At 42.9% G+C, this 26,215-nt stretch overlaps 3 protein-coding genes across 7 annotated transcripts in view; 1 reads left to right on the forward strand and 2 right to left on the reverse strand.

The window, feature by feature from the left end:
• Positions 1 to 74: 74 nt before the first annotated feature.
• Positions 75 to 1,631, forward strand: gemin6 (gem (nuclear organelle) associated protein 6). Its single transcript, XM_035778840.2, has 2 exons — positions 75 to 343; positions 679 to 1,631. The coding sequence occupies exons 1-2, from the start codon at positions 216 to 218 to the stop codon at positions 1,064 to 1,066; spliced, it is 516 nt and encodes a 171-aa protein (XP_035634733.1). The 5' UTR covers positions 75 to 215; the 3' UTR covers positions 1,067 to 1,631.
• A 3,795-nt stretch (positions 1,632 to 5,426) lies between these two features.
• Positions 5,427 to 9,713, reverse strand: LOC118389564 (uncharacterized). 2 transcript variants are annotated; one of them, XM_035779457.2, is made up of 3 exons: positions 8,046 to 8,173; positions 7,679 to 7,797; positions 5,427 to 7,488 (listed from the first exon to the last, which is right to left on the reverse strand). In XM_035779457.2, the coding sequence occupies exons 1-3, from the start codon at positions 8,055 to 8,057 to the stop codon at positions 6,927 to 6,929; spliced, it is 693 nt and encodes a 230-aa protein (XP_035635350.1). In that variant the 5' UTR covers positions 8,058 to 8,173; the 3' UTR covers positions 5,427 to 6,926. The 2 variants fall into 2 exon arrangements, with proteins under 2 accessions (XP_035635350.1, XP_052383375.1); XM_052527415.1 differs by lacking the exons at positions 7,679 to 7,797; positions 8,046 to 8,173 and adding an exon at positions 9,597 to 9,713.
• A 5,716-nt stretch (positions 9,714 to 15,429) lies between these two features.
• LOC118389101 (son of sevenless homolog 1-like) overlaps positions 15,430 to 26,215 on the reverse strand; it is a 70,066-nt gene continuing 59,280 nt past the window's right edge. For 2 of the 4 annotated variants that reach the window (XM_035778842.2, XM_035778841.2), the window contains 9 exons: positions 24,452 to 24,571; positions 22,777 to 22,939; positions 22,435 to 22,552; positions 21,920 to 22,092; positions 21,228 to 21,344; positions 20,106 to 20,156; positions 19,141 to 19,411; positions 17,387 to 17,508; positions 15,430 to 17,141 (listed from right to left, as the gene is read on the reverse strand). In XM_035778842.2, coding sequence (XP_035634735.2) covers positions 16,563 to 17,141; positions 17,387 to 17,508; positions 19,141 to 19,411; positions 20,106 to 20,156; positions 21,228 to 21,344; positions 21,920 to 22,092; positions 22,435 to 22,552; positions 22,777 to 22,939; positions 24,452 to 24,571 — 1,714 coding nt within the window. In that variant the 3' untranslated portion in view covers positions 15,430 to 16,562. The remainder of the gene's footprint in view (positions 17,142 to 17,386; positions 17,509 to 19,140; positions 19,412 to 20,105; positions 20,157 to 21,227; positions 21,345 to 21,919; positions 22,093 to 22,434; positions 22,553 to 22,776; positions 22,940 to 24,451; positions 24,572 to 26,215) is intronic. The other 2 variants (XM_035778845.2, XM_035778843.2) reach the window with 1 other exon arrangement.

Here is a 26,215-nt window from a genome sequence, read left to right on the forward strand (position 1 = left end):
TATTAGGTTGGTGAAGAGGTTAGTAATATGTAACGAGGTATTTAATTCTTCGGGCTGGAACCTTTGGAATTGTATCACTGTTTTCTACGACACATTTGACCGTCGGACAAATGTAATCACAGGCTCAATCCAGCTAGCCAGTAGCCAGCTCATTCACCTGATTTGGAGATTAAAGCCCAGTGTAGCTTATTCTCGGTCAGAATATTGAAATAGTAATGGACACGTGGCGTCAACTGAAGCCACTGGAGTGGTGTAAATATGTAAACAAAGAGGTCAAAGTGACAGCGCACGAGAAACAACAACATCATGGTTGGGTTTTTACCGTTGATCCAGTATCTGCCAGGTAACTTCGTCAACTTCCCAGTACTCTTTCCCCATGGCCATGTGCACAATTTGTTGATGGATAGCTTAAGCTATCATATGAAAATAATACACCAATGCACTGATTTGTCAGTTTTTTCTCCCACTTATATAGTGTGGTACCTAGCTACAACAGTGACGACGCCACTCTGTTATGAGATCTAAGTTTGAGCATCGTACTTCGTAACTGCTATCCCTAGCTACAGTGTGATATTTTTGATGTGACTCAGTCATAGACAATACCAGGATTGTTGCTTTGAAAGGGGTGTATATCAGCTGAGTTGACACTCAATGCATTACCTATTTTCTCTCCCTCAGTATAGTCCTAGTGACCTTCCAGGAGAAAGGAGGCACACCGACGGTCCGAGTTGTGACAGGCCATGCAGTGCAGGAAGTAGAGGTCCTCCAGGAGGGTAATGAAGAAACAGCGGGGCGGCTGAGGGTCATTTTCACACCCCCAGGAGCCCACGCCCTTGGCCCGGAAGAGGTGAGGCACAGGAAAGAGCGCCTCCGCCTGTGGCTGGAAAAGAACCGCATCCCCGTGGAAGAGAAAGGCGAGATGCTGTGCGTGGCCAACGTGCTGACAGTGAGCGCCCCTTACGGAGCGGAAGACTGTAGCAGCTCCAACGAGATCATCCTGGCCCGAGTGCAGAGCCTGGTGGAGAGCAACCCTGATTCAACTCCAGACCAGCCTGCCAACTCCTGATGAAGGATTCACTTTGACATATAGGGATAGTTTACCAAACTCAGATCAGGCTCAGCCTAGTCCTGGAATAAAATACATTGTCTATTTTCTTGATCTCCATTGAAATAGCTTTTTAGTTCAGGACTAAGCTTAATCTGTGTCAGGGAAACCAGCTCATAGTGGATGTCAATAGTCTAAAATGGTCCCGTCTCCTTCATCTGCCTCTATGTGGGGAAAAAGATGGACTGGGAATTGGGTCTTGGCCATGTGTCTTTCACCTATCCTACGTTTTTAGATAAGTGAAGGTCGAGGAGAGGAGGAGGGGAAAGCCACTCTAGACTGTTGGGATGAACTGAGAGACACTTAAAATGCTTTGGATTGTTGATGGTTCAAATGTTACTATAATCATATTAAACAATGGACATTGCTATCACAAAGCAAACTGTTGGCAACATTTCGAAATGTGACTTTTTGGTTCTAAAGATGCCTTTTTTGTAATATACTTTTGTAATTAAACGTGCACTGTTACTTACAAACCAATAGTTGCATCTGTCCCGCTACACTTAAATATCTATAAAAAAAATAACCAATAAAATACCTGTGCCTATAAAATCTATGTTATGAATCTTTAATTGTAAATCATTTTACTTGATAAAACTTGAATAAATCTCCAATAATTAGGCTTGGGTGGTATACTGTACACTGGGGTATTTGGAAAAAGCCACAGGATGTTTTTTTCCCAATACATTTTTAAGTAAATACCTAGTCAACTTGTGCAATATGTTAAGAGATAAAGCAGATCACGTCTGTTCATTTTACCCCTGTAACATTATTTTACATTATGACGCTTACCTTAGTTCCTCAGAACAGTTGACCCAGTCATGGGTTTGTTTGTAAATAGCACAATGGGAGAAAGTGGAAGCAGGTGAATCCAGGTGGGTATTGACAGGGGTCGCATTTTATATTAAACGTTTGCATCAATAGAGAGATCAGGGATGTGCAACTACAGTTTTTCTTCAAAGAAAAGACATTAGCGCAACACATTCAGCAGAAAATAGCTTAATTTTCATCAGATGACAACAGAAGTGCAATGTTATTTGGCAGAAAATGAAATTACATTGAAATAGCAAGTTATTTTATGCAAAAACAATGCCCGGCCATTTAATGTTTATCATAGGAAGAACGTAGCCTGCTACATTTTCTAATGTTTTGCTTAAAGTTAATCGTACTAGAGTAAAGTAGGCTGGCTACACCGAGAAAAGCACTGGAGAAATGTATACTGAACAAAGACCTAAACGCAACCAGTAAAGTGTTGATCCTGTGTTTCATGAGCTGAAATAAAAGATCCCAGAAATGTTCCATGCGCACACAAAGCTTTTTTAAAATGTAATTTATTTTGGTCCAACAGACATATACAACAAAATGCACAATGTGGACCCAGAGGATATTACTGGAAAGTATTAATTAAAACACTTGTTTCCAAAGTGGTCCTCTATGGTAAAAGCAATAACATGTAATGATTAAAAGACAAGTCAAAATTACAACCAACCATAAAAACATTAATTTATATTGACATCCTAAAAAGTGTCACCATTCACTGCACTTCTCCCTAACCTTAAAAATCAATAATATTAATTTCACATTAAAACAATCTATTCATTTCACATCATACCGATCCTTCAAATAATACACCTGACCAGCAGTAGGGGGGGTACAAGTGACAGTTTAGTGGTTTCCCTTACTTAGACAACCAAATGAAAACCTTTGCCTGCTTTTTAAAGCTATTTTTACTTTTTATTTGCTTGATTTCTAAGGGCAGGCTATTCCATAGACAAATGCATGTTTGGAAAAATGTGCTCCTTGCAGTACTGTTTACTCTTGGGATTTTACATGACATAACACTATCTTTGGTATTGTGACTGTGTTGTTTATAGACCATATCAATGTGTTTTTTCGTGTAACATGGGGCACGATCATTTAAGATGTCAAAGATATGATTAAGTTCAAGTTGGTCCACTCTGGACTCCAAAGGCAACAAGCCCACCTTCCGGAACTCCTGTACCCCTATGTGGGTCCTAGGGGGGACATTCAGCATATACCTGATAACGTTATTTTGCTTGACCTGCATTCTCTTTTTCAGTTTTTTTTTGAGAACCCACTATACCAAGCAGAGCAGGCATAATCAAAATTACACTGAATCAAGGTTGAGACAAGCAGTTTCTTAACTTTAATTTATTTTAAAATATCTAGTGTTATGATGTAAAAATGTCAATTTGTTTGCCATTTTAGAAATAATTTTAGCAGCAATCAGGTCTCGGGAAAGATCTAGGAACACACCAAGATAAGATACATTTGTTTTAGATTCAATCTCCTTGCCTGTGCAGTATACTTGTCAGCCTTAATAAGCAATCTACATTTTGTTCCAAACAAAATCGATTCAGTTTTTCCCAAATGTAGTGACACTGTTGTCAGACAACCAATCTCTAACAAAATGCAATTCCTTACTCAGGGTCTCCTCTATGTAAACTGCATCCTTCCCTGATACCAGTATGGATGAATCATCAGCATAAAGCAGGAGTTTGCCCTTTACTGTATCTGGAATATCATTAACGTATATAAGAAATAAGAGAGGCCCTAAAATAGATCCCTGCGGTACTCCACGGGATATTTCTTTGGCCTCTGACAGAACATCACCAACATTACATACTTGTGTTCTGTTGGTCAGATAAGACCTAAACCAACTCACTGCTACATACTGTAATTTAAACCCATGTATTTCAGTTTCATCGGGATCATGGTCCACCCACTCCCCAGTGCGTGGGCCTATGCCCTCCCAGGCCCACCCATGGCTGCGTCCCTGCCCAATCATATTAAATCCATATATTAGGGCCTCATTTATTTATTTCAATTGACTGATTTCCTTATATGAACTGTAACTCAGTAAACTCATTTACATTTTTTGCATGTTGGGTTTATATTTTTGTTCAGTATAGCTACAAATCAGTCAGAGCGCTGTCTGCTCATAGAATGCCTGTTTGTGAATTCTCATCTGAGTGGAGAAGTGCAATTGAACCACGAAATGTGTCTGATGCCGAGCATAAATTACAATAAGAAGCGTTTTCATTTCTGCATTTAGCAAGATAATTCTTATGTGTTTTATCATTTTTTCCTGCTTGAAAATCACAGAATTATGTATTAATTTAATGTAACCCTTAAATGTAACTTGCTCTTTAATCTAAGTAAGTGGCTGAATTAATAAGGTGATGGGGCATCATATTGTGTTAGCTAATTGCCATGTTTGAGAAGTCAAATCCCTTTGGATGAGTTATATGTATTGCTGCTACTATCTTGAAATCCTTGGGGTTTTTCTCTCTGTTCTTGGCCCTTTTTCCTTCTCCAGTCTTATATTCTTCTTTCCCCTATTCTCAGAGCAGGCAGGCCCATTGCCCTAGCAACTCCAGACTCCACACAGACTCAGCATAGCCTATATATACACAGAGCAACGAGGCAGATATTTCACCATATGTATAAATGTGAAGCATCCGCTTGGCTTTTCCAATCACTACCAACTATGGTTATTAATCTCGTCCAATTTGAGGTCAGTAATTGCTGTTCCTGTCACGCCATGGCCTTAGTATTCTGTGTTTTCGTTATTATTTTGGTTCGACATGGGGATTTATGTGGTTTGTTTTGTCTGGGGTTGTTTGTAGTTATGGGATTGTGTATAGAGTAGTACTCTAGGTAAGTCTATGGTTGCCTAGAGTGGTTCTCAATCAGAGGCAGGTGTTTATCGTTGTCTTTGATTTTGGAACCATATTTAGGCAGCCATATTCTTTAGGTCTCTTGTGGGTGATTGTTCCTGTCTTTGTGTTTGTGGCACCAGATAGGACTGTTTCGGTTTTTCACGTTTCTTGTTTTGTAGATTGTTGCATTTTCATCTTTATTAAAGATGTACAAAACTCACCACGCTGCATTTTGGTCCGCCTCTCTTTCACCAGAAGAAAACCGTTACAGAATCACCCACCAAAACCCAACACAAAACAGGCTACCTAAATATGGTTCCCAATCAGAGACAATGACTAACACCTACCTCTGATTGAGAACCATATCAGGCCAAACATAGAAATAGACAAACCAGACACACAACATAGAATGCCCACCCAGCTCACGTCCTGACCAACACTAAAACAACGAAAACACACAAGAACGATGGTCAGAACGTGACAGTTCTGATGTCCAGAAGCTCTTTTCGGTCATAAGAGACAGCAGCAGCAAAATAAGTTACAAACTATGCAAAAAAATGAAGTCATTTGGACAATGTCTCTGGTTCACATTCGCTTGTAAATGTCCAAACTCACAAAAAAGGACATTCAGTAGGTCCTACCTTTATACCATACCAGTCAAATGTTTTTATTTTTATTTACTATTTTCCACATTGTTTAATAATAGTAAGACATCAAAACAATAAAATAACACATATGGAATCATGTAGTAACAAGTGTTGAACAAACAAGTGTTAAACAATATCAAAATATATTTTATACGTGAGATTCTTCAAATTACCACCCTTTGCCTTGATGACAGCTTTGCACACTCTTTTTGACATTCTCGAAACCAGCTTCATGAGGTAGTCACTTGGAATGCATTTCAATTAACAGGTGTGACTTGTTAAAAGTTCATTTGTGGAATTTCTTTCTTTCTTAAAGCGTTTGAGACAAACAGTTGTGTTGTGACAAGGTATGGGGGTATACAGAAGACAGCCCTATTTGGTAAAAGACCAAGTCCATATTATGTCAAGAACAGCTCAAATAAGCAAAGGGAAACGCCAGTCGGGAACTTTAAAGGTTTCTTCAAGAGCAGTCACAAAAACCATCCAGCGCTATGTTGAAACTGGTTCTCATGAGGACCGCTACAAGAAAGGAAGACCCAGAGTTACGTCTGCTGCAGAGTACAAGTTCATTAGAGTTACCAGCCTCAGAACTTGCAGCCCAAATAAATGTTTCACAGAGTTCAAGTAACAGACACATCTCAACATCAACTGTTTAGAGGAAACTTCACGAATCCAGCCTTCATGGTCAAATTGCTGCAAAGGAACCACTATCAAAGGACACCAATAAGACAAAGAGACTTGCTTGGGTCAAGAAACACGAGCAATGGACATTAGACTGGTGGAAATCTGTCCTTTGGTCTGATAAGTCCAAAAGTGAGATTTTTGGTTCCAACCTCCGTGTCTTTGTGAGACGCAGAGTAGGTGAACGGATGATCTCTGCATGTGTGGTTCCCACCATGAAGGCTGGAGGAGGAGGTGTAATGGTGCTTTACTGGAGACACTCTGATTTATTTAGAATTCAAGGCACACTTAACCAGCATGGCTACCACAGCATTCTGCAGTGATACGCAATCCCATCTGGTTTGGGCTTAGTGGGACTATCATTTGTTTTCCAACAGGACAATGACCCAACCCATCTCCAGGCTGTGAAAGGGCTATTTCACCAAGAAGGAGAGTGATGAAGTGCTGCATCAGATGACCTGGCCTCCACAATCACCCGACCTCAACCCAATTGAGATGGTTTGGGATGAGTTGGACTGCAGAGTGAAGGAAAAGAAGCCAACAAGTGCTCAGCATATGTGGGAACTCCTTCAAGACGGGTTTAAAATCATTCCAGGTGAAGCTGGTTGAGAGAATGCCAAGAGTGTAAAAAGCTGTCATTAAGGCAAAGGGTGGCTACTTTGAAGAATCAAAAATATGAAATATATATTGATTTGTTTAATACCTTTTTGGTTACTACATGATTCCATATGTGTTATTTCATAGTTTTGCTGTCTTCACTATTATTCTACAATGTAGAAAATAGTAGGAGGCTTCATTGAAGGAGTGCACTCAGCCACTGTAACCCTCCAAACAGTGACCTGTGTTTATCTCATTGCAATAATAACACTTGCTGCGTGTACAGCGATATAGGGGGATTTTCTTATGTATTGTATTGAAGGAGTTTAATACGTTTTGCCTTGGGGGATTGGTTTTTGCCCCACCCCACTTAGGTTGCCAGACTTTCTCAAACACAAAGGCCTTAGAGTTTAGGTCTCTAGTACGGAAGGCCCTATCAAGGTCATTGATAATGCTGTGGCCTCCTCTTTCCTTCATACAGGACTCCAGGCAGGGAGAGAATGTGGTAAAGAAGATTATACAGTCCTTGTTGTTATTGGTCAGGTGTAATATGGGGTAGCCCATTTCCTGGGTAGTAATACTCAGGAGACGATACTCTGCGTGGTAGCCATTATACGGTATGGCTGCGATGATCTTGTCTCCTTTGTAGATTTGTCCGGCAGTAAGTGCCGCCTTGACCACCTCTGGTTCAACGTTGACATCAAACTCTCCAGTCTTGCACTCATCTTTGGTGAGCCTGACAGCCATGGCATACTCACGATTTTGCAGTCCGAACCTGAACAACAGCAGAAAAATCGAGAGACAGAGGTGGTGACAGAACACAGAGCACGTACTTTGGTTGACCTTAATTGTAGAGTTTGGGGACAATTCCCTATAGTATATTAATGCAAGGTTTCTTTAGTTAATAAGGCGTGTGGTAATAAAACGGAGAATATATAATTACAACGAAACAGAGAAGCACTCACTTTTTCATCTCTGTAATCAGTTTAGCTAAATTTGCTTCACTAATCTGAGCATCCACCTTGTCTCCAGCCCAGAGAGAAAGCAGAAAGAGAAGGACAACCCCCCTCATAGCTGCACACATCTGAAACACACCAGAGTATCAACAACACACACACACACACACACACACACACAAAGAAACACTATGTCAATACATACACTGCAAACTATTTCAATGGTAAAACCATTACTGTAAACAGATATAAAAGGTATGGAGTATACATATTTAAAATAATAAGGAATCAATCATAACACATGTATAGGCTCTTAAAATGCTCTTAAAACAGGCTAAACATTTTGTTTGGTGAGAAATGAAGAACTCCCAGGTACCTGATGATCCATTGCTGCTGTCCGTGTCTGAATCCTCTATCTGTGTGAGCAATACTTCAATGTTTTTATGTATCAATTCAGCTCACCCAGCATGCCATCCATGTAGGGGGAGTTTCCATTGGTCAGAAAGTGCCAGCACGATAAGCAAGTTCATTCCAGATAAACAGATAGGTCATTGTGATGTAATATCATTACGGGAAACCAAATTTCACTAGTTTGACTTGGTTTGGGCTGAGTGGGAATGGTTGAGAAAATGCCAAGAGTGTGAAAAGCTGTCATCAAGGCAAAGAGTGGCTACTTTGAAGAATCAAAAATATTAAATATATATTGATTTGTTTAATACTCTTTTGGTTACTACATGATTCCAAATGTGTTATTTCATTCTTTTGATGTCTTCACTATTATTCTAGTGTGGAAAATAGTAAAAATAAATAAAAACCCTTGAATGAGTAGGTGTGTCCAAACATTTGACTGGTAGTGCATTTTTTACTTTATGAGCTGGATTGCCTGTCTTTGCAATTTGTTTATTTTCGTTAGCATATTCAGTGAGCAGCCTCCATTGAAATTCACTATTACTTGTGCAAACATTGTTAGCATTCTGGTATAGATGCCCAATGGGGCTTTTTTTGCTGTGGTATATCAAACCGTATACCATGGGTATGACAAAACATGTATTTGTACTGTTCTAATTACATTGGTAACCAGTTTAAAATAGCAATAAGGCTCCTTGGGGGTTTGTGATATATGGCTACGGGTTGTGTCCATGCACTCTGCAATGCGTTGAGTTTAAGAACAGCCCTTAGCCGTGGTAAGTTCGCCAAATATCACCCCCCCCCCCGTGCCTTATTGCTTAAATATACCAGTATGAGAGAAGGAGGGTATGACGATATGAAAATCTGGATACCGTCCAACCATTCCAACAATAGATAAGGGAATCTCATCCTCACACATTGAGCTACAGTATTACATTGTGTGTTATTACATTTACATTTAAGTCATTTAGCAGACGCTCTTATCCAGAGCGACTTACAAATTGGTGCATTCACCTTATGACATCCAGTGGAACAGCCACTTTACAATAGTGCATCTAAATCTTTTAAGGGGGGAGAAGGATTACTTTATCCTATCCTAGGTATTCCTTAAAGAGGTGGGGTTTCAGGTGTCTCCGGAAGGTGGTGATTGACTCCGCTGTCCTGGCGTCGTGAGGGAGTTTGTTCCACCATTGGGGGCCAGAGCAGCGAACAGTTTTGACTGGGCTGAGCGGGAACTGTACTTCCTCAGTGGTAGGGAGGCGAGCAGGCCAGAGGTGGATGAACGCAGTGCCCTTGTTTGGGTGTAGGGCCTGATCAGAGCCTGGAGGTACTGAGGTGCTGTTCCCCTCACAGCTCCGTAGGCAAGCACCATGGTCTTGTAGCGGATGCGAGCTTCAACTGGAAGCTAGTGGAGAGAGTAGTCCTCCAGAGCTCTACAACTTCACAGATGTTGGGGAAATAAGAAGTGCGGTTTTAAAACAGAGACTATATAATTACAACGAAACAGAGAAGCACTCACTTTTTCATCTCTGTAATCAGTTTAGATAAATTTGCTTCACTAATCTGAGCATCCATCTTGTCTCCAGCCCAGAGAAAAAGCAGAATGAGAAGGACAACCCCCCTCATAGCTGCACACATCTGAAACACACTGGAGTATCACTCACACACACACACACACACACACACGCACGCACGCACGCACGCACGCACACACACTGTGTCAGTACACACACTGCACACCATTTAACAGATGGTAAAACCATTAGAGTAAACAGATATAAACATATAAACTCAGCAAAAAAAGAAACGTCCCATTTTCAGGACCCTGTCTTTCAAAGATAAATCGTAAAAATCCAAATAACCTCACAGATCTTCATTGTAAAAGCTTTGAACACGGTTTCCCGTGCTTTTCAATAAACCATAAACAATTAATTAACATGCACCTGTGGAACGGTCGTTAAGACACTAACAGCTTACAGATGGTAGGCAATTAACTTTACAGCTTTGAAAACTTAGGACACTAAAGAAGCCTTTCTACTGACTCTGAAAAACACCAAAAGAAAAATGCCCAGGGTCCCTGCCTTAGGCATGCTGCAAGGAGGCACAAGGACTGCAGATGTGGCCAGAGCAATAAATTGCAATGTCCGTACTGTGAGATGCCTGCACAGGATCAGTACATCCGAACATCACACCTGCGGGACAGGTACAGAATGGCAACAACAACTGTCCAAGTTACACCAGGAATGCACAATCCTTCCATCAGTGCTCAGACTGTCCGCAATAGGCTGAGAGGCTGGACAGGGCTTGTAGGCAGGTCCTCACCAGACATCACCGGCAACAACGTCGCCTATGGGCACAAACCTACCGTCGCTGGACCAGACAGGACTGGCAAAAAGTGCTCTTCACTGACGAGTCGCGGTTTTGTCTCACCAGGCGGGATGGTTGCATTCGTGTTTATCGTCGAAGGAATGAGCGTTACACCGAGGCCTGTACTCTGGAGCGGGATCAATTTGGAGGTGGAGGGTCCGTCATGGTCTGGGGCGGTGTGTCACAGCATCAATGGACTGAGCTTGTTGTCATTGCAGGCAATCTCAAAGCTGTGCGTTACAAGGAAGACATCCTCCTCCCTCGTGTGGTATCCTTCCTGCAGGCTCATCCTGACATGACCCTCCAGCATGACAATGCCACCAGCCATACTGCTCGTTCTGTGCATGATTTCCTGCAAGACACGAATGTCAGTGTTCTGCCAGCGAAGAGCCCGGATCTCAATGCCATTGAGCACGTCTGGGACCTGTTGGATTGGAGGGTGAGGGCTAGGGCCATTCCCCCCAGAAATGTCTGGGAACTTGCAGGTGTCTTGGTGGAAGAGTGGGGTAACATTTCACAGCAAGGAATGGCAAATCTGGTGCAGACCATGATGCACTGCAGTACTTAATGCAGCTGGTGGCCACACCAGATACTGACTGTTACTTTTGATTTTGACCCCCCCCCCCTTTGTTCAGGGACATACTATTCCATTTCTGTTAGTCACGTCTGTGGAACTTGTTCAGTTTGTCTCAGTTGTTGAATCTTATGTTCATACAAATATTTACACATGTTAAGTTTGCTGAAAATAAACACAGGTGACAGTGAGAGGACGTTTCTTTTTTTGCTGAGTTTATAAACTTCAATAAGGAATCAATCATAACACATGTTTAGACACTTAAAATGCTCTTAAAACAGGCTAAACATTTTGTTTGGTGAGAAATACAGAACTCCCATGTACCTGATTATCACTTAGTGCTGTCTGTGTCAGAATCATCTATCTGTGTTAGCAATACTTTTTGTGTGTCAATTCAGCTTACCCAGCATGCCATGTTGGGGGAGTTTTCCCTTTATAAAGCATTCCATTGGTCAGAAAGTTCTATTTCTGCCAACCCAGCACAACGAGCAAGCTCGGTTAAGGGAACCTATTATTTATATTTTCAGGATTGAGGTATGGGTAGGGGTGGGGGTTGGCAAGAGGGACAGACAGACTAGTAGCGTCATTCCAGATAAACCAAGGTCATCGTGATGTAATATCATTACGGGAAACCAAATTTCACTAGTTTGGCTTCTCGCCATCTGACAAACATGTTGGAAGGGGTGGTAGCAGATGGAGTATGGTATGAGTGGCCAGCCCCCGGCCGTGGACTGAGGTTGGTAGCTGACCTCCCGGCTGGATCAGCCCCCAGTTGCAGACTGTGTTGAACCTGCTGGCAGTGCCGATCCCCGGCCATAGTTGTTGTCGTGACTTTACTTTCATTAATCTGATGATTGTTATTTATCTAATCAACTATGTTTAATTGTTACCCAATTAAATTAATCATCTAACAATTAACTCAATTAGGATTTGGGGCACCATAAGAGTGGTTGTTTAGAGTTACCATCTCCCGAATTAAACTCTAAAGTTCTTTACCTATCACATCCATAAAACACTTGACGTTTTAATCACAACTTCGCATCATATCATCATTCTGAACAGTCGTAACCTTACTTATGATTCAGTACTACACACATTGGTTTGTTTATTTACTAGATAACTAAATGATAACAGAGGATAAACATACACATTTAATACATTAGGAAAAGGTCCCTAGTGAACTGACACAATATGGTTGCTTTTTACAAAAGGAGATGGGGGGGGGGGTAGAATAAAAAGATACATTTATCGTGATACATTTTAGAAACTAATCTCACAGTAATCATATACTTTGAAACCAAACATGATTGGAGTAAGAAATCATGAATGTACGTGTCAATGTCTTGGTTCACTGTTAGGCCTTTTCGCGGCAAGCTTGTAAGGCTCCGATTGTCCAAAAGAAGTCGTTCATCCGTCTCTTCTACTGTTACGCTCCTCTGCCCGTTAAACTTGTCGTGTAGTCCTGAACAGACCGAAAGAGTTTATTCTACTTTCCATTTGCTCCTGAAGCTTACTTGAAGATAGGCTAGCCAGCTGTGTAGATGGTTCTGTGGTGATGAGTAGTAGAATACGTTGTTTTGAATAGTAGAATGGTCCCACTTAAATTCACTTTTCTAGATACTTTTCTTAGGACAGCTAATCAGCCGTACCAGTGATTGTCTGAGAGTTGAGTTGTCTTCTCCCCTTGTGTTGGTATTCAGGGTTCAAACCACTTTACACGTGCAGCTGCAGCCTGGCGATGTTCTGGTCTCGGAGGTGAGTTTACTTTCTTCACCTCGTGTTGAGGTTCAAAGTTCCAACCATTTTAAACGTGTAAGCTCCCGCTTCATGCTTTTCTGATCTCGCTGTTGTTTCTTTACCAATCCTTTTATGCACTCTGATCGAAAGGGACGGTTCCGTCAGGCTGACACGCTCTCTGACCTCACTAGGGGCATGGCTACTTAATGTGCAAAGTTTATAGGACACAAATGATCTGATCTCATGGCTCCTAAAATCACATTCATATCTTAACAAAAAAATGTTCATAATTGTTCATATTTCATGCTCAACGTAAAGGATGGAGACTTCGTACATGTAGTGTATATACTTTCCAAGTTACAGTATTTCCTTTATAACACTTAATATCACAAAATAAAAACCAATATGACATTAGTTTTCAAATTTTCCACTGACCATTCCCCACGTTCTCTGTTAGGAATATTTTTCCAGTATTCACCTGAGAACGTGTTAAGAGATCAGGCGGGAAACCTCTGTGTAGACAAAGCACATTTCTCAGTGAAATTTGGAGAGGGATGTTCTCTCTCCTCTCCTTTAATTTACGACAGGGTGTGAGCCGTCACCCGCATTGTGCAGGAAGCCTGATTGGGCAAGACGATGGAAGGTTGAGCCTGGAAGTTCCTGCTTAGAAAGACTCCAGTTGTGTAAGTTGTGTAAGTTGTGTAAGTTGTGTATGTTGTGTAAGTTGTGTAAGTTGTGTATGGGATGTGTCGTATGATTAAACGTTCCTCCTGAAACTTCGTAATCAATACTATCAGAAACACTCAAATCACACATATTAGCCACAGTCTCTAGGTGACCAGCTGCACAGAGTCAGGATCTTCACTACAACTCTTAACATTAATCAGTCAACCAATTATCCCCTAAGCTCCCCATTTGACTAATGGCTAAATGGGTATATGTAGTTTAACATGACAGTGAAATATGAGTATCTATTGACAATCTAACAATCTAACTCAACATAGCAGTGAAACAAATTCCTTTACTCTTCTCATTTTACCTGACTGCATATCTCACTGCTGCAGTCTCGACTTAAACGCTTGGAAGTCATGGTCAGTAGTATAAGTTTATTACCGACGTGGCACAATTATTGTTTCTGACACTGCATCAACGTTTTGTGGGTTAAAGAGGTCTCTATTGCCGAGGCCTTTTCACAGTATTGCTGGTAAACACCAGAGTCACTGTCAATGAGATGATCACATACATGCAGTACACACATACAACCTGGTCGCTAAATTCAAGTAACTTTCCTTAAAAGGTCATTATTACTTTCCTAGATATTGGTACACTGATGTTGCCGTCAGTTGACCCATCGCGGGACGTGACTTGAATGTGAATGTGCACGTTCTAGTCATTCGATTTCTATGATTCTCAAACTCCAGACATTACATAGTGTATGGGCCAGACAAATAACATGTTTTTGGAAGCAACTGACAGGATGACCCTATGGCACTTTGTCCGTTGGGAAGAAACCTGGGAGAATAGCCAAGAATGATTACAATGAAGACGACAAACCCAGGTTAATTACTTTAGGCTATTGGGTGTGTCCCAAATGGAATCTATATAGTACACTACTTTTGACCAGGGTACTTCGGGCTCATCAAAAGCAGTGCGCTGTGTCTGGAATGGGGTGCCATTTGGGTGACTCACAGCCCACATTTTGACCCTAGGGAACAAACCATAGTATAACCTGAAGGTGGAACACTTGCACTTCTTCAAATAAACCAAATAGTTGGATTTTACATACATAAACTATTGCCACAGTCACAGGATATTGTTCTCTTAATTAAAATGTGGTGTACTCAAGATGTACTGTTAATATATGACCATTCCATAGTGAGTTGGTAACATTTGACTGGAGTGTGGTCTACCTGTGATTAAATGCATTGTATTCATGATCAAGCAAAATAAGGACAAAGACAATTGGCTGTGGCTAGTCATTCATATTTAGCCATCTAGGCAGCGCCAGCAATTCAACTGCATTTTGCTATGGCCCTTTTTGGATGCTTTAAAAAGGCATCCCTTCATCCTTCCTTTTAAAATGGGGTTATACGGAACGTTTGCCTCTGTGGTGCACTTGAGTCAAAAGGGGTCCCCTGAATTGACAGAAATATTGCCTGTGTAAATCGAACCGTGCCCAGAAATGACCTCATTGGACGGAATGGGGCGTATCTCCTGACACCCATGAGCAAAATCATATTGTAGTCTAAAACTAAGGATTGTGTGGTTTCATGAGTTAAGAAATTGTAACGTGGCTCATTTGGTAGAGCACGGCGCTTGTAATGCCAAGGTTGTGAGTTCGAGTCCCACGGGGGACCAGTACGAAAAACATATGCACTCACTACTGTAAGTTGCTCTGGATAAGAGTGTCTGCTAAATGACAAATGTAAACCTTAAAATGAGTCTTGCATGTATGGGGCATATACACAAGCTGAAGTTTGAGGTAAACAATTAGCAACTACATTTCCATAGACTCTTTGTCACTGATAGAGCAAGGTCTCCAGTACATAACTCGATTAGCTTCAGTCAGATCAGTGACCATTTTGAAGGAAGGGAATCATTAAACAAATATATTCTAACTGGGCATTCAGGACCGTAGCCAGCTCTTCACTAGTTTCATAGCGGACCTACTGCATAGAGTGGTAGAAACACTTTTATTCCCTTGTTTAAAGAAGTCAAATCGTAATTATCTTTACATACTCATTGGCAGAAATGAATCAGAACATAAAAGTACTAACACAAACTTAAGAACAATCACTTCTTGTGTTTCTTGAAAAGTACCTCTTTGGTGTGGATGGGTACCTTAAGTCAGGGTTTTCCAAACTCAGTCCTGGACCCCCCACATTTAGTTTTTTTGCCCTAGCACTACACATCTGATTCAATTAACAAACTCATCAAGCTTTGTTTATTTGAATCAACTGTGTAGTGCTGGGGCAAAAACAACTAAACACGCACCCAGGACCGAGGTTGGGAACCCCTGCCTTAAATCATGGTACTCTGGTCGATCTACTGGCACAAAAAAAAAAAAAAGAAGCTCGCTCCGGACTATGTCTCTACACAAAGCCTTAAAACCTATCTAACATGATTTCCCAAGTCCCTTTTTCCATCTGAGTGAGGTGGATTGAACAACAGATATTTGTTATGGGCGAGTTGAATGGGTTTGCAACACCGTGATAGCTAGAGTCCTCTCTGGTCCGTCTCTGGTCAATATGAGCCACTTTAGTAGATCGTTTAGCCCATACACAGGGAGTTAAAACACTATTAAGTTTGTGGAGTTCTCCTGGAGTCTGTTCAAACTTGGCGGCAGTCTTTATCGTTCCGTCCTCCAGCGTGCGGTGGACTTGTGTGGTCCTGGTTCATGGTTTACTACGGTTCAAGCCATGTTCATGGGTAGGCCACCGAGCTCATAGACAAGTAATGCTGCAATCAATTCACTTAAAAAATACAAATGAAATAAACATTGGACGATGACAAACGACATACTGTACATACAAACACATACAACAAAAACAAAACAGTAAGACCCCCCCCCCCCACGAAATGATTTTTATAGAGAATCTCCAAATGGTCTGCACGAATGAAAAAGGACAATCATCTTTCGTTTAAGTATTTTTTTTTATAAGGGCACATGATTATTTTTCCAGGTAGCTAAGAATCTACACTGGTATTGTCTTTTTTCTTCTCAAAATCAACATCACAATTAATGTTGTTTTTTGTCCAAGTCTTTAGTGTTCAATAATTTCCCCCAGATCACATACACAAGTCTTTTTAAAAGGGGTTGGCATTCTCCAGCAGGGGCGGGCCGTCTCGATGCGCAAGGGACGGGTATGACACCGACTCCCTTTTGTACGTTTTGGGGGGGAGCTTGGGGATGGCTTGGGCAGCAGCGCTGCTGGTGCTCTGGCGGGGGGGCACAGGGGGGCCAGCTGCACCCCCCGGAGGGAGGAGGGCTGAGTCGCCGCAGCAGTCTGGGCCGCCGGGCCCCAGCAGTGGTAAGGGCGGGGAGGGCAGGTGCTTGCGCGGCCCCAGCGAGGGCGAGGGAGTCGGGGGTGGTGGCGGGGTGAGTGGGCCGAACGGCGAGGGAGGGAAGAAGGTCTGGCTCAGCGTGGGTTCGCTGCTGCGGATGCGGCCTTGAGGGGGTGGCTGCAGGTGCAGGGGGCTGTTGGAGCTGGAGAAGACGTCCGGCGTTCTCACGGGCTCCCGTGGTGGCAGTGTGGGTGGGCTGTCAGGCGGCTCCGATAAGGAGGTACGCTCGGTCGAGAGCGAGTAGCGTGGCGAGTAGACCTTGGTGGTGGTGGGCTGCCGCGGAGGGATGGCGGGGGGGCTGTCCAAGTGCTTGGACATCATCTGGAATGTGAGAGGTGGAAAAGGAGAAAGAAGGAGAAGCAAACGTTATGAAGAGTGTGGGAGAACAACTCGACAAACTCAAAATTGTCATCTAAATCTCTAGCAAATAACTGACAGTGCAACTTAGTTGTGTTTCATTGGATATTTAGCATTCCACATCTACACTCTTGAATAAATCAATCGAGAATCCTCCTAATGGTACAGTCTCAGAACTTTAGGTAGCAAACATGTCAAAATAGAGTCACCTTCGAAGGGGAAGATTCAGCGGGGGCGGATTCAGGGCGTCTGCGAGGGGGCACAGGCGGGGGGACGGTGGCGTCTTCAGTGCTCCTATGGAGACTCACCATGGAGGAAACTGAAGAGGACCCTGGAATAGAAGGAAATCAGGAACTCAAATTAAGTCTTACAGGAAGAGAGTAATTACACATATTTAACCCCAATTCCCCAAATTCATCCCATACAGGGCTCCACAACTCAGGGATGGGCAACTGAGTGTCTGGGGGGGTTCTCTCTTTTGCTTGGCACTTGACTGGTTCATATGGCTTAAATCAGACAATATCTCCAGACATTCAGGCCCACGAAGAATGGAGTAAAAACAAGCTTTGAAAACATTTAGAATAGAGGATGAGGAATGGATGGGTAATAGACACTCTCCTTTCGGGAAGGGTATGCAAACAACACCCCTAAAGTATTATGTTCGAGGCAATGACCAACTTCAATAACTAACTACACACCACAGAGTGATATTGTACAAGGATGCTTAGAGCAAAACCCCACAGTGACAATGAATTCAGGACAGGAGAACAGAAGGGGGTGACACTGATCTAGGGTCAGTTTAACTGGTTAGTAGCCTGGTCAGGGTCGGTATTCAGAGAGAGGTAAACTGATCCTAGAGCTGTACCCGTGGGCAACTTCTACTTGGAGCTACGAAACGCACACACAGACTAGCGTCCGTTGCCATGGAGACAGACAGGCGCAACAGTGGGTGGAGATGGGAGCAATGAGGTGGATGTCAGTTGCATGCAGGTAGGGAGAGGCAAGTTGGGCTTGAGAGGGTCAGAATGAGTGAGAGACGGGGGGGCGAGTTGATGTAGTTGCTTGGATGGGGTGTGGGGGGTTCACTGACAACAGGTAGGCTGGCTTTGAGAGGGTCATACTAACGTGGGCCGTGTGGTAAAGAAACCGGGGCAAAGATGCTGTCGCAGTCTGGACGAAGGGAGAGGCAGGAGGAGAGAAAAGAGAGAAAAGGCCCTGAGAGGAGGAGAGACTGATGCGGATGGACCAGTTTCATTTTGGACCACTGGACCTATCACCCATTAACCCGTTAATGTATTCACCGTTCACAATTCTGAAAGGACTGCGGGTGTCATCACCACCCCCACACACACACCTTGTTACAACGGAGTTCTGAAAATGGGAAAATTACTGGTATAATGTGAGTTACAGGGTAATGTAAAATTGGGTTAGTATCTTTAGGACAAGAGGTTGTGTTCCTTTGGCTGTGCTCAGAACAATATACTGTAAATACTGGCATTATCCATGTCGGCGCCAAACATTTCACAGTGATAACACTCAATTGCACTCTGACTGGTCTTGCATGCATGCATGCATGCATTCTTCCTTCCTTCCTTCCTTCCTTCCTTCCTTCCTTCCTTCCTTCCTTCCTTCCTTCCTTCCTTCCTTCCTTCCTTCCTTCCTTCCTTCCTTCCTTCCTTCCTTCCTTCCTTCCTTCCTGTAATCACTGATCTGACATGACTGGATTGGTGAAAGCTAAGAAATGTAACACTTTGCATTCACCTAGCTAATCACTTACCTTAGCTCAGTGATTTCTCCAAGTAGGGGAGGAAGGAAGCATTAAATTCAAACTCTCAAACTGTGTTTAACTCTTAAACACTTTCTCTATAAACTCTATCTGTGCTCCCACCCACCCAACCTCCCCTCCCTTCCGCCGCGATCCCCACCCAAGCTGCTCCCCCGTCCGGCTCGAAAGACCACCTACTGGAGTGGAAGGGGCTGGAGGGGCCCTGGGGCGAGTCGAACACGCTGCCAATGTCGGTGGAGCTGGAGGCGGCTGAGGCCGGCGGCGGCGTGAGGGGCGTGCGCGGCGAGTTGGGCGCAGAGGCAGCACTCTCCATCTCGCTGTCAGGGATGCGGCTGTAGCTGATCTTGCGTGGCTCGTTCTGCAGTGGCGTCGGGTGGCGCATGGTGCCCGGGCGCACCGAGGACGGGCGCACGCCGGGCGACTTGAGCGGGCAGTTGTACTTCTTGGGCTGGAAGTAGAAAGGGAGAGAGGGGGAGAAGAGAGGTGAAGGAGGGGTCAGGGCAACACTATAATGTCAAGGCTTCTCAACTGTAGACCTTCAGCCCTCAAGTGCTGCTTGTTCTTTTCTATCTGGTAGTTAATTGATAAATTAATGTCGCAAGATTGTGGAACTATCTGGTTAGTGTGTTACCTAAAGGTAACTGCCAAAATATACACCAACATACATAAACCAACATAAAGTGTCTTAATAGGGCGTTGGTCCACCACAAGCCTTCAGAACAGCTTCAATACGCCGTAGCATAGATTCTACAAGTGTTTAGAACTTTATTGGAGGGATGTGACACCATTCTTCCACGAGAAATTCCATAATTTGCTGTTTTGTTGACGGTGACTCAGGTGACACTTCAGAATCTACCACAAGTGTTCAATTGGGTGAGATCTGGTGGCTGACACACACTTTAAACCCTCTATGCACCTTTGAGACACCTCTTTCAATGTCACCAATCTCTTCCTCTAGCCATGGTAGCCAAAATGGACAAATGGGATTTTTTTATACATGACCCTAAGCATGATGGGATGTTAATTGCTTAATTAGCTCAGGAATACCTGTGCGTTTCCTCAAGCGTTTCCTTTATTTTGGCAGTTACCTGTAAATGTTCTAGGTATCAATTCTGCTGACAAATTGTCAGTCTTTTTTCTACCTTAATAGCAGGGGCGTTGCGTCCATAGAGGGCGCTCGGACGCCGCCCCACCTGGCAGCAATGAGATAAAAATGTATTTACAAAAATGTATATAATGATAGAATATTGTAATAATATCAAGTTTGGGGATATAAATAGCTGCATTTAGATTACAAATCGAGTTTTCAAAAAGAAAATGTGCTGCTGTAATCGGCAGCGTAGTTCCAGCGTTCCAGAGAGCTTCTCAAGCCACCTCATTCAATGCAATTCAAAGCGATCCCTATACCCCTTGCGGAACCTAAAAAAACAGAGCCAGAGGGCTGCCTCGCTTCTAGTCCTTAGAACATTTTACAAGCATTTCGCTACACCCGCAATAACATCTGCTAAACATGTGTATGTGACCAATACAATTTGATTATCATAGGATTTTAGCCGCTCTTACTGAACCTATCCAAAGAGCCCATGGTTTTCAGTTATAACTCTGAACACCAGATGGCGACGATCTACAAAAACACTGGACTGTTGTCAGGTATGAAGTGAGCTCAGACACAGAAGATGACACTGTCAAACGAGCCATGACGTTAGCTAAAACTAAACGACAAGTTTTTGTCTGTTACTGTATTCCCATATGCTTGCGAGTCTAGAAAATAAGTTGAACATTTACAGTAGCCAACTCATTTCGTTTGGAAATGTGGACTTACGTAAGCGTTATTTGTCAGCTACTTACTGTCAGTTGGCAACGTATTGACAACAACTCCATTTGTTGGACATTTCACGAGACGCCACTGCTTAAGAGTATACATGGAGTATACATGCTTAAGTGTGGCCTAGTCTGGTCCCAGTTGGTAGAGCATGGCAATTGCAAGGTCAGGGTTGTAGGTTCGATTCCCACGGCGGGCCACTACTAAAAAGTATGCATTCACTACTGTAAGTCGCTCGGGGCAAGAGAGTCTGCTACATGACTAAAATGTAAAAAATAAATAATAATAATAGTGGAGGAAAAGTATTTTTTCATCTGAACTCATGAAGATCCAATGTCATTCTAACAAATGTTTGAAATACAACAACTGATCAAACTGCATAGGGAGTCCGAGAGAGGATAATCACGTGAACCGTAAGATCAGAGAGGAACAAGACACTTACAAATCGAGGCAACGACCGGGCATTCCGAGGCTCGATCTCCAGCGACTTGTTGAACAGATAGTCAGCAAACTCCTTCTCTGCCTTGTCCTCCATTGGATTGAGGTTTTCAAAGAACTTCTGTGATACACAAAGGAGAGGGAGTCGTCAGAAAGATGGAAAGAAAGATCCATCGTGAAATATACATTGCTGTCCTAATGACAATAGACAAGGGTGTGGGTGATTGGGGACAATTGGATGAATAACCAAATAGTACATGTCAGGAGCCGAGTGGCAGTAACTCTCTACTAAGTGGTGAATCCTACCTTCCACTTATGTCGAATCTTCACTTAGTCATGCACTGATGTCAATGAGACTAAAGTTGACGCTAGGGATCACCACTAAATGTATATCTAATCAAATACTAATAGGTTGCTATGACTTGGCAAACTGTCAACTGTACATGGTAACTGTAGAGCTGAAATTGTGAAAAGGAAACAGTCCAATAATGTTTTATATTACTTCCATGTGTTACTCCTATTTACACCCATTCATATTCCATGTAACTAAATGGTGTTTGTGAAACATCAAATGGGTCGGACCATGCTGCAAAGCCAGAATTACTACAATTTCTACAAACAATGTTGACTATGCGGGCTGGCCATATAGAGGGAGCCGACTTCAACGGAACGTAGGACATTGTTTTCGCTCCTCACCCGGATATCGCTCTCCACCCGTAAGCAGTAGGGCTGGTTCTGGTACTGCTGGATCTCCCCGGTGATCTCGGCCACTTTCCGTCGCTTGCTGAAGTTGATCAGCTCCTTGCCATGCCTCTTCAGGAAGTCAGGGTTGCCTTCCTCCGTCTTCAGGATGTTCGTCAAGTAGATCCCTGAGGAGAGAGAAAGAAAAGACATGAGAGAGCAGAGCGATGATGTCCATGGACTGGCACCGGTCCATGGAATGTTGCTGGCCGGTCCCAGAGATGGTTAACCAACACTAGTTTTAATGTAAGTGGTCCTCCAAAGAAGAAAAACCCTAGCTTCGGATAGAACAGGACAGGATCAACTTCAAAGTTCCCGAGGGGGAAATTGTCTTAGACACACAGTACTGCCATATACAAAAAAAAAAAGACAAAAAAAAAAAAGTACATTATTTGTGAGTCCCTGACACAAAAGAGGGCATAGCTTCCTGGTCCCTGGTATCAAATAGGTTGAGAAAAACTAGAACATACCAAAGAAGGGGACACAGGGGGGGTTGATGGAGCGTAGTTTTGCCAGGTACTTCTTGTAGTGGTCCTCGCTCAGTTCGTGGGCCTCCTCCAGAATCTTCCGCTGTCGGCTTGGAATTTGCTGGAAAGGGGGCAGAAGTTCAGTCAAAACAAGTATATATATTTCGTCCTACAGATGCGTAGAGACGTACTCATTTCAATACTCAAACACTAGGCACTTATTTGGTTCCGCAATTTTCATTGGATTCATGCAATGCCAGATACTGTGATAACACTGTCTTGGTACTATTTCCTAACACCACCACCAAAGAATCTTGCAGAAAGAACCCCTCCGGCCTTCCTCACCTCGAAGGTGTGGTCTAGCCGGTATACAGGCGAAGAGTTCATGGCGCTGACCACCTCCAGCACGCCATTGAAGTTGTTGAGCTCCTGGAACACCTGCAGGATCTCGATGATACGCGCCACCACCGCTGCCCGCTCTTCCAGGTTCTCCGTCTCTACGATACACCTGGTGTAGAACATAGTACATAGAAAACAAATGCTATTTAAACCCAGGGGCCAGCGATGTGTTCATTAGGCACCAAACAGGCAACTGACAAACATGGAGGGACTACCTGGATTTGTCCAACAAGAAACACACATTTTTGTTTTGAATTGCAAAATGTTTTCTGCTGCAAGCCCTAATAAACATGACTCAGGTCAGCATAGTCCGGTCAATAACGTCCACAGCTGTCGTAAGGTAGGTGGGGGCAAGAAAATAAGCACTGGTACATTTTAATGCTCCCAAATGTGTTTAATTAGTAACATAATATTGACCTGTTAGTCCTCATTTGGTAACATGGCGAGCTATTAAGTCAGTGTAAGGACACATTTCACTCAACCAATTCAGTTGTCCCTGAAAACTAATCAGGAAGTCTCTGGATATCAAGACTGGTGTAAAATCAGACAGGGATTAGCAGCTCATACACAAAGAACAGTCCCAAATGTTTCCTTCATTTTCACCTTTAGAATCAAGATAGGGAGGATAGGAGTAATCACAGCTTTATTTAGGGTGAAATTCTGCCACATACATAAAGCATTCATAACATCTTTATGCAAAGGACATGACTATACTGAACAAAAATATAAAGACGCAACATGCAACAATTTCAACTATTTTACTGAGTTACAGTTCCTATAAGGAAATCAGTCGATTGAAACAAATTCATTAGGCCCTAATCTATCACATGAGTGGGCACAGCCATGGTTGGGCCTGGGAAGCAAAGGCCCACACACTTGGGAGCCAAGCTCACTGTCTGGGGAGCCAGGCACAGCCAATCAGAATTTGTTTTTCCCCACAAAAGGGCTTTATTATAGACAGAAATACTGCTCAGTTTTATCAGCTGTCCAGATGGCTGGTCTCAGACGATCCCGCAGGTGAAGAAGCCCTAATGTGGAGGGGCTTTCGTGGTTACACGTGGTCTGCGGTTGTGAGGCCGGTTGGACATACTGACAAATTCTATAAAATGTCATTGGACATTATGTTATGGTCAAGCCTGCCAATTGCATGCTCCCTCAATACTTGAGACATCTGTGGCATTGTGTGACAAAACTGTACGTTTTAGAGTGGCCTATTGTCCCCAGCACAAGGTGCACCTGTGTAATGATCATGCTGTTTAATCAGCTCCTTGATATGCCACACCTGTCAGGTGGATGGATTATCTAGGCAAAGGAGAAATGCTCACTAACCGGGATGTAAACTCATTAGTGCACAAACTCTGAGAAGAAATAAGCTTTTTGTGCTTATGGAACATTTCTGGGATCTTTTATTTCAGCTTATGATGGGACCAACACTATACTTGTTTATATTTTTGTTCAGTATACATTGAGCTACATAACAGCTACATAATTTACTTTATCATGCCATAAATTCATCATAGAAAATGCTTGGTCAACACTGCAAGTGTAAGGAGTATCATGGTCACATTTCACATGAGGACCGCTTCTTTGTGCTGCCAAAAAACAAAATTGGCGCTCTTACTTTTCGAACCACAACGTGAGGTTGGTGGTGTGGCGGATCATGCGCAGAAGGTTGGGAGAGTTCAGCTCCTTGTCCTCCTTCGTCCACACGCTGCCCACCAGCTCTGATGGCTGCACCGCCCTGTAGATATAGGTCAGAGAGAGGTCAATAATTCTCCAAACCAAAGTTCTAGGAGGAGATTACCATATACCCTAACTATTCTATGCCATTATCCAAAGCGACTTACAAAAAAATGTATGCAGGCACTATACTGTATGTTTATGTGATCCCAGCAGGAATTGAAGCCTCACCATGTGAGCCACAGAGGACCACCGTTATTAGTTAAATGACAAATAAAAAAAAAATCTGTCAGTGGTCAGGTGCAAACTTCTACCGATTCCAGTCTTGGCAGCAAAAGGAGCTTTCTGTGCCAGCATTGCGGTAAGATTTTCAGACAATACCGGCGACCATTTTTGGGTCACCGAGCCGAAGTGTTGCGATCTCGTCGTAGGAAATGGAGTAGGGTGAATATGTGAATGTTTTTATTTGAACTTTATTTTAACAGGTAGTCTGCACTGAGACCAAGGGCCTCTTTTCCAGGGGAGCCCTGTGTACACAATACACATCAATATACACATTTAAAACTACATGTGCGTAAATGTGTTAATATAATATATATATATTCTTAAATATGCAAAACGCAAATAAACAATCATAAACGGTTACATTTCTCAGCTACTAGGTTTTCAATCAACATCCGAGCAGCACCAGAACATCCAGTTTTAATGAGATCTGTAAATTGTTCCAGCAGTGGGATGCATTAAAACTAAAAGCGGATTTACCTAATTCAGTGGAGACCCGAGGAACCTTAAGAGTTAACCAACCCTGTGAATGCGTTTTGTAACTCATGTTTTTATCCTTCAACAACAAAGTTAGGTAAATCAGATGCTTGTATAGTAAACAAATAGGGAGTAATGAAGTGACCTACGGGGCATTAATGAGGACCAGCTCCATGGACATTTCAATTGATATTCTTACAGTACATACATTGAGTTTCCCATAGATGCTGATCTTGGGTCAGTTTTGAATTTTCCCCACTAACGGTTACAGTTAATATAGGGAGAGAGGAAGCTGATCATAGATCTGCACCTAGGGGAAACTTCACCCCGGAGCGTGGGAAAAAGGTGAGGGGATAACCTTGGGTACGGCCCACCCGAGCTGTTCCCACAGGCCCAGCGACGTCAGAGGGGGAAGTGTGTCCCTGCGTCCCCTCTCTGGTCTGCACGTTCGTGTGTGTGTAAGTATATGTGAGAAGAAGTGTGCGCATGTGTCCTCTATTGTACTAAACAACTTTAATCTGACAAAATGGGAAAACATAGAAACACATTCAGACAAGAGTTGGATCCAAAGTGAAGACTGCATCAAGTGTGACGAATCATGAACTCAATTTTATTCACTGGGAAAAAAATGGATCACTTAGCCATAAGAATATCAATTGAAATGTCCATGAAGGAGTATCTTCCAATGTAAACGACCTCTTAGGAGGATCTGGGTGCAACTGCAAAGATATGAATCCCGAAAGAACATCCCAAACTACAGTTGTTTGTTTTTTAAAGTCCTATTACCACTGAGAACTTTCTAATTACATGAAATGATATAACAAAATTGATAACAAATAATTACCGGGTATTTAGGGGACTAAATAAAGTGGAACACCTCCACCCTTCACACCCCACCTGGTATTAAGGCAACAAATACAGTACGTGTGCCCCGTTTCAGGAAGCT

This window comes from Oncorhynchus keta, chromosome 10, assembly GCF_023373465.1.
Source record: "Oncorhynchus keta strain PuntledgeMale-10-30-2019 chromosome 10, Oket_V2, whole genome shotgun sequence".
Taxonomy (NCBI): Eukaryota; Metazoa; Chordata; class Actinopteri; order Salmoniformes; family Salmonidae; genus Oncorhynchus; species Oncorhynchus keta.

Coding starts and splice junctions, on each gene's coding strand:
- gemin6 (XM_035778840.2), top strand. CDS start 216: ATGGACACGTGGCGTCAACTGAAGCCACTGGAGTGGTGTAAATATGTA. Junction 344..678: donor GTTGATCCAGTATCTGCCAG/GTAACTTCGTCA, acceptor TCTCTCCCTCAG/TATAGTCCTAGTGACCTTCC.
- LOC118389564 (XM_035779457.2), bottom strand. Junction 7,489..7,678: donor CTGATTACAGAGATGAAAAA/GTGAGTGCTTCT, acceptor GCTGTTGTTCAG/GTTCGGACTGCAAAATCGTG.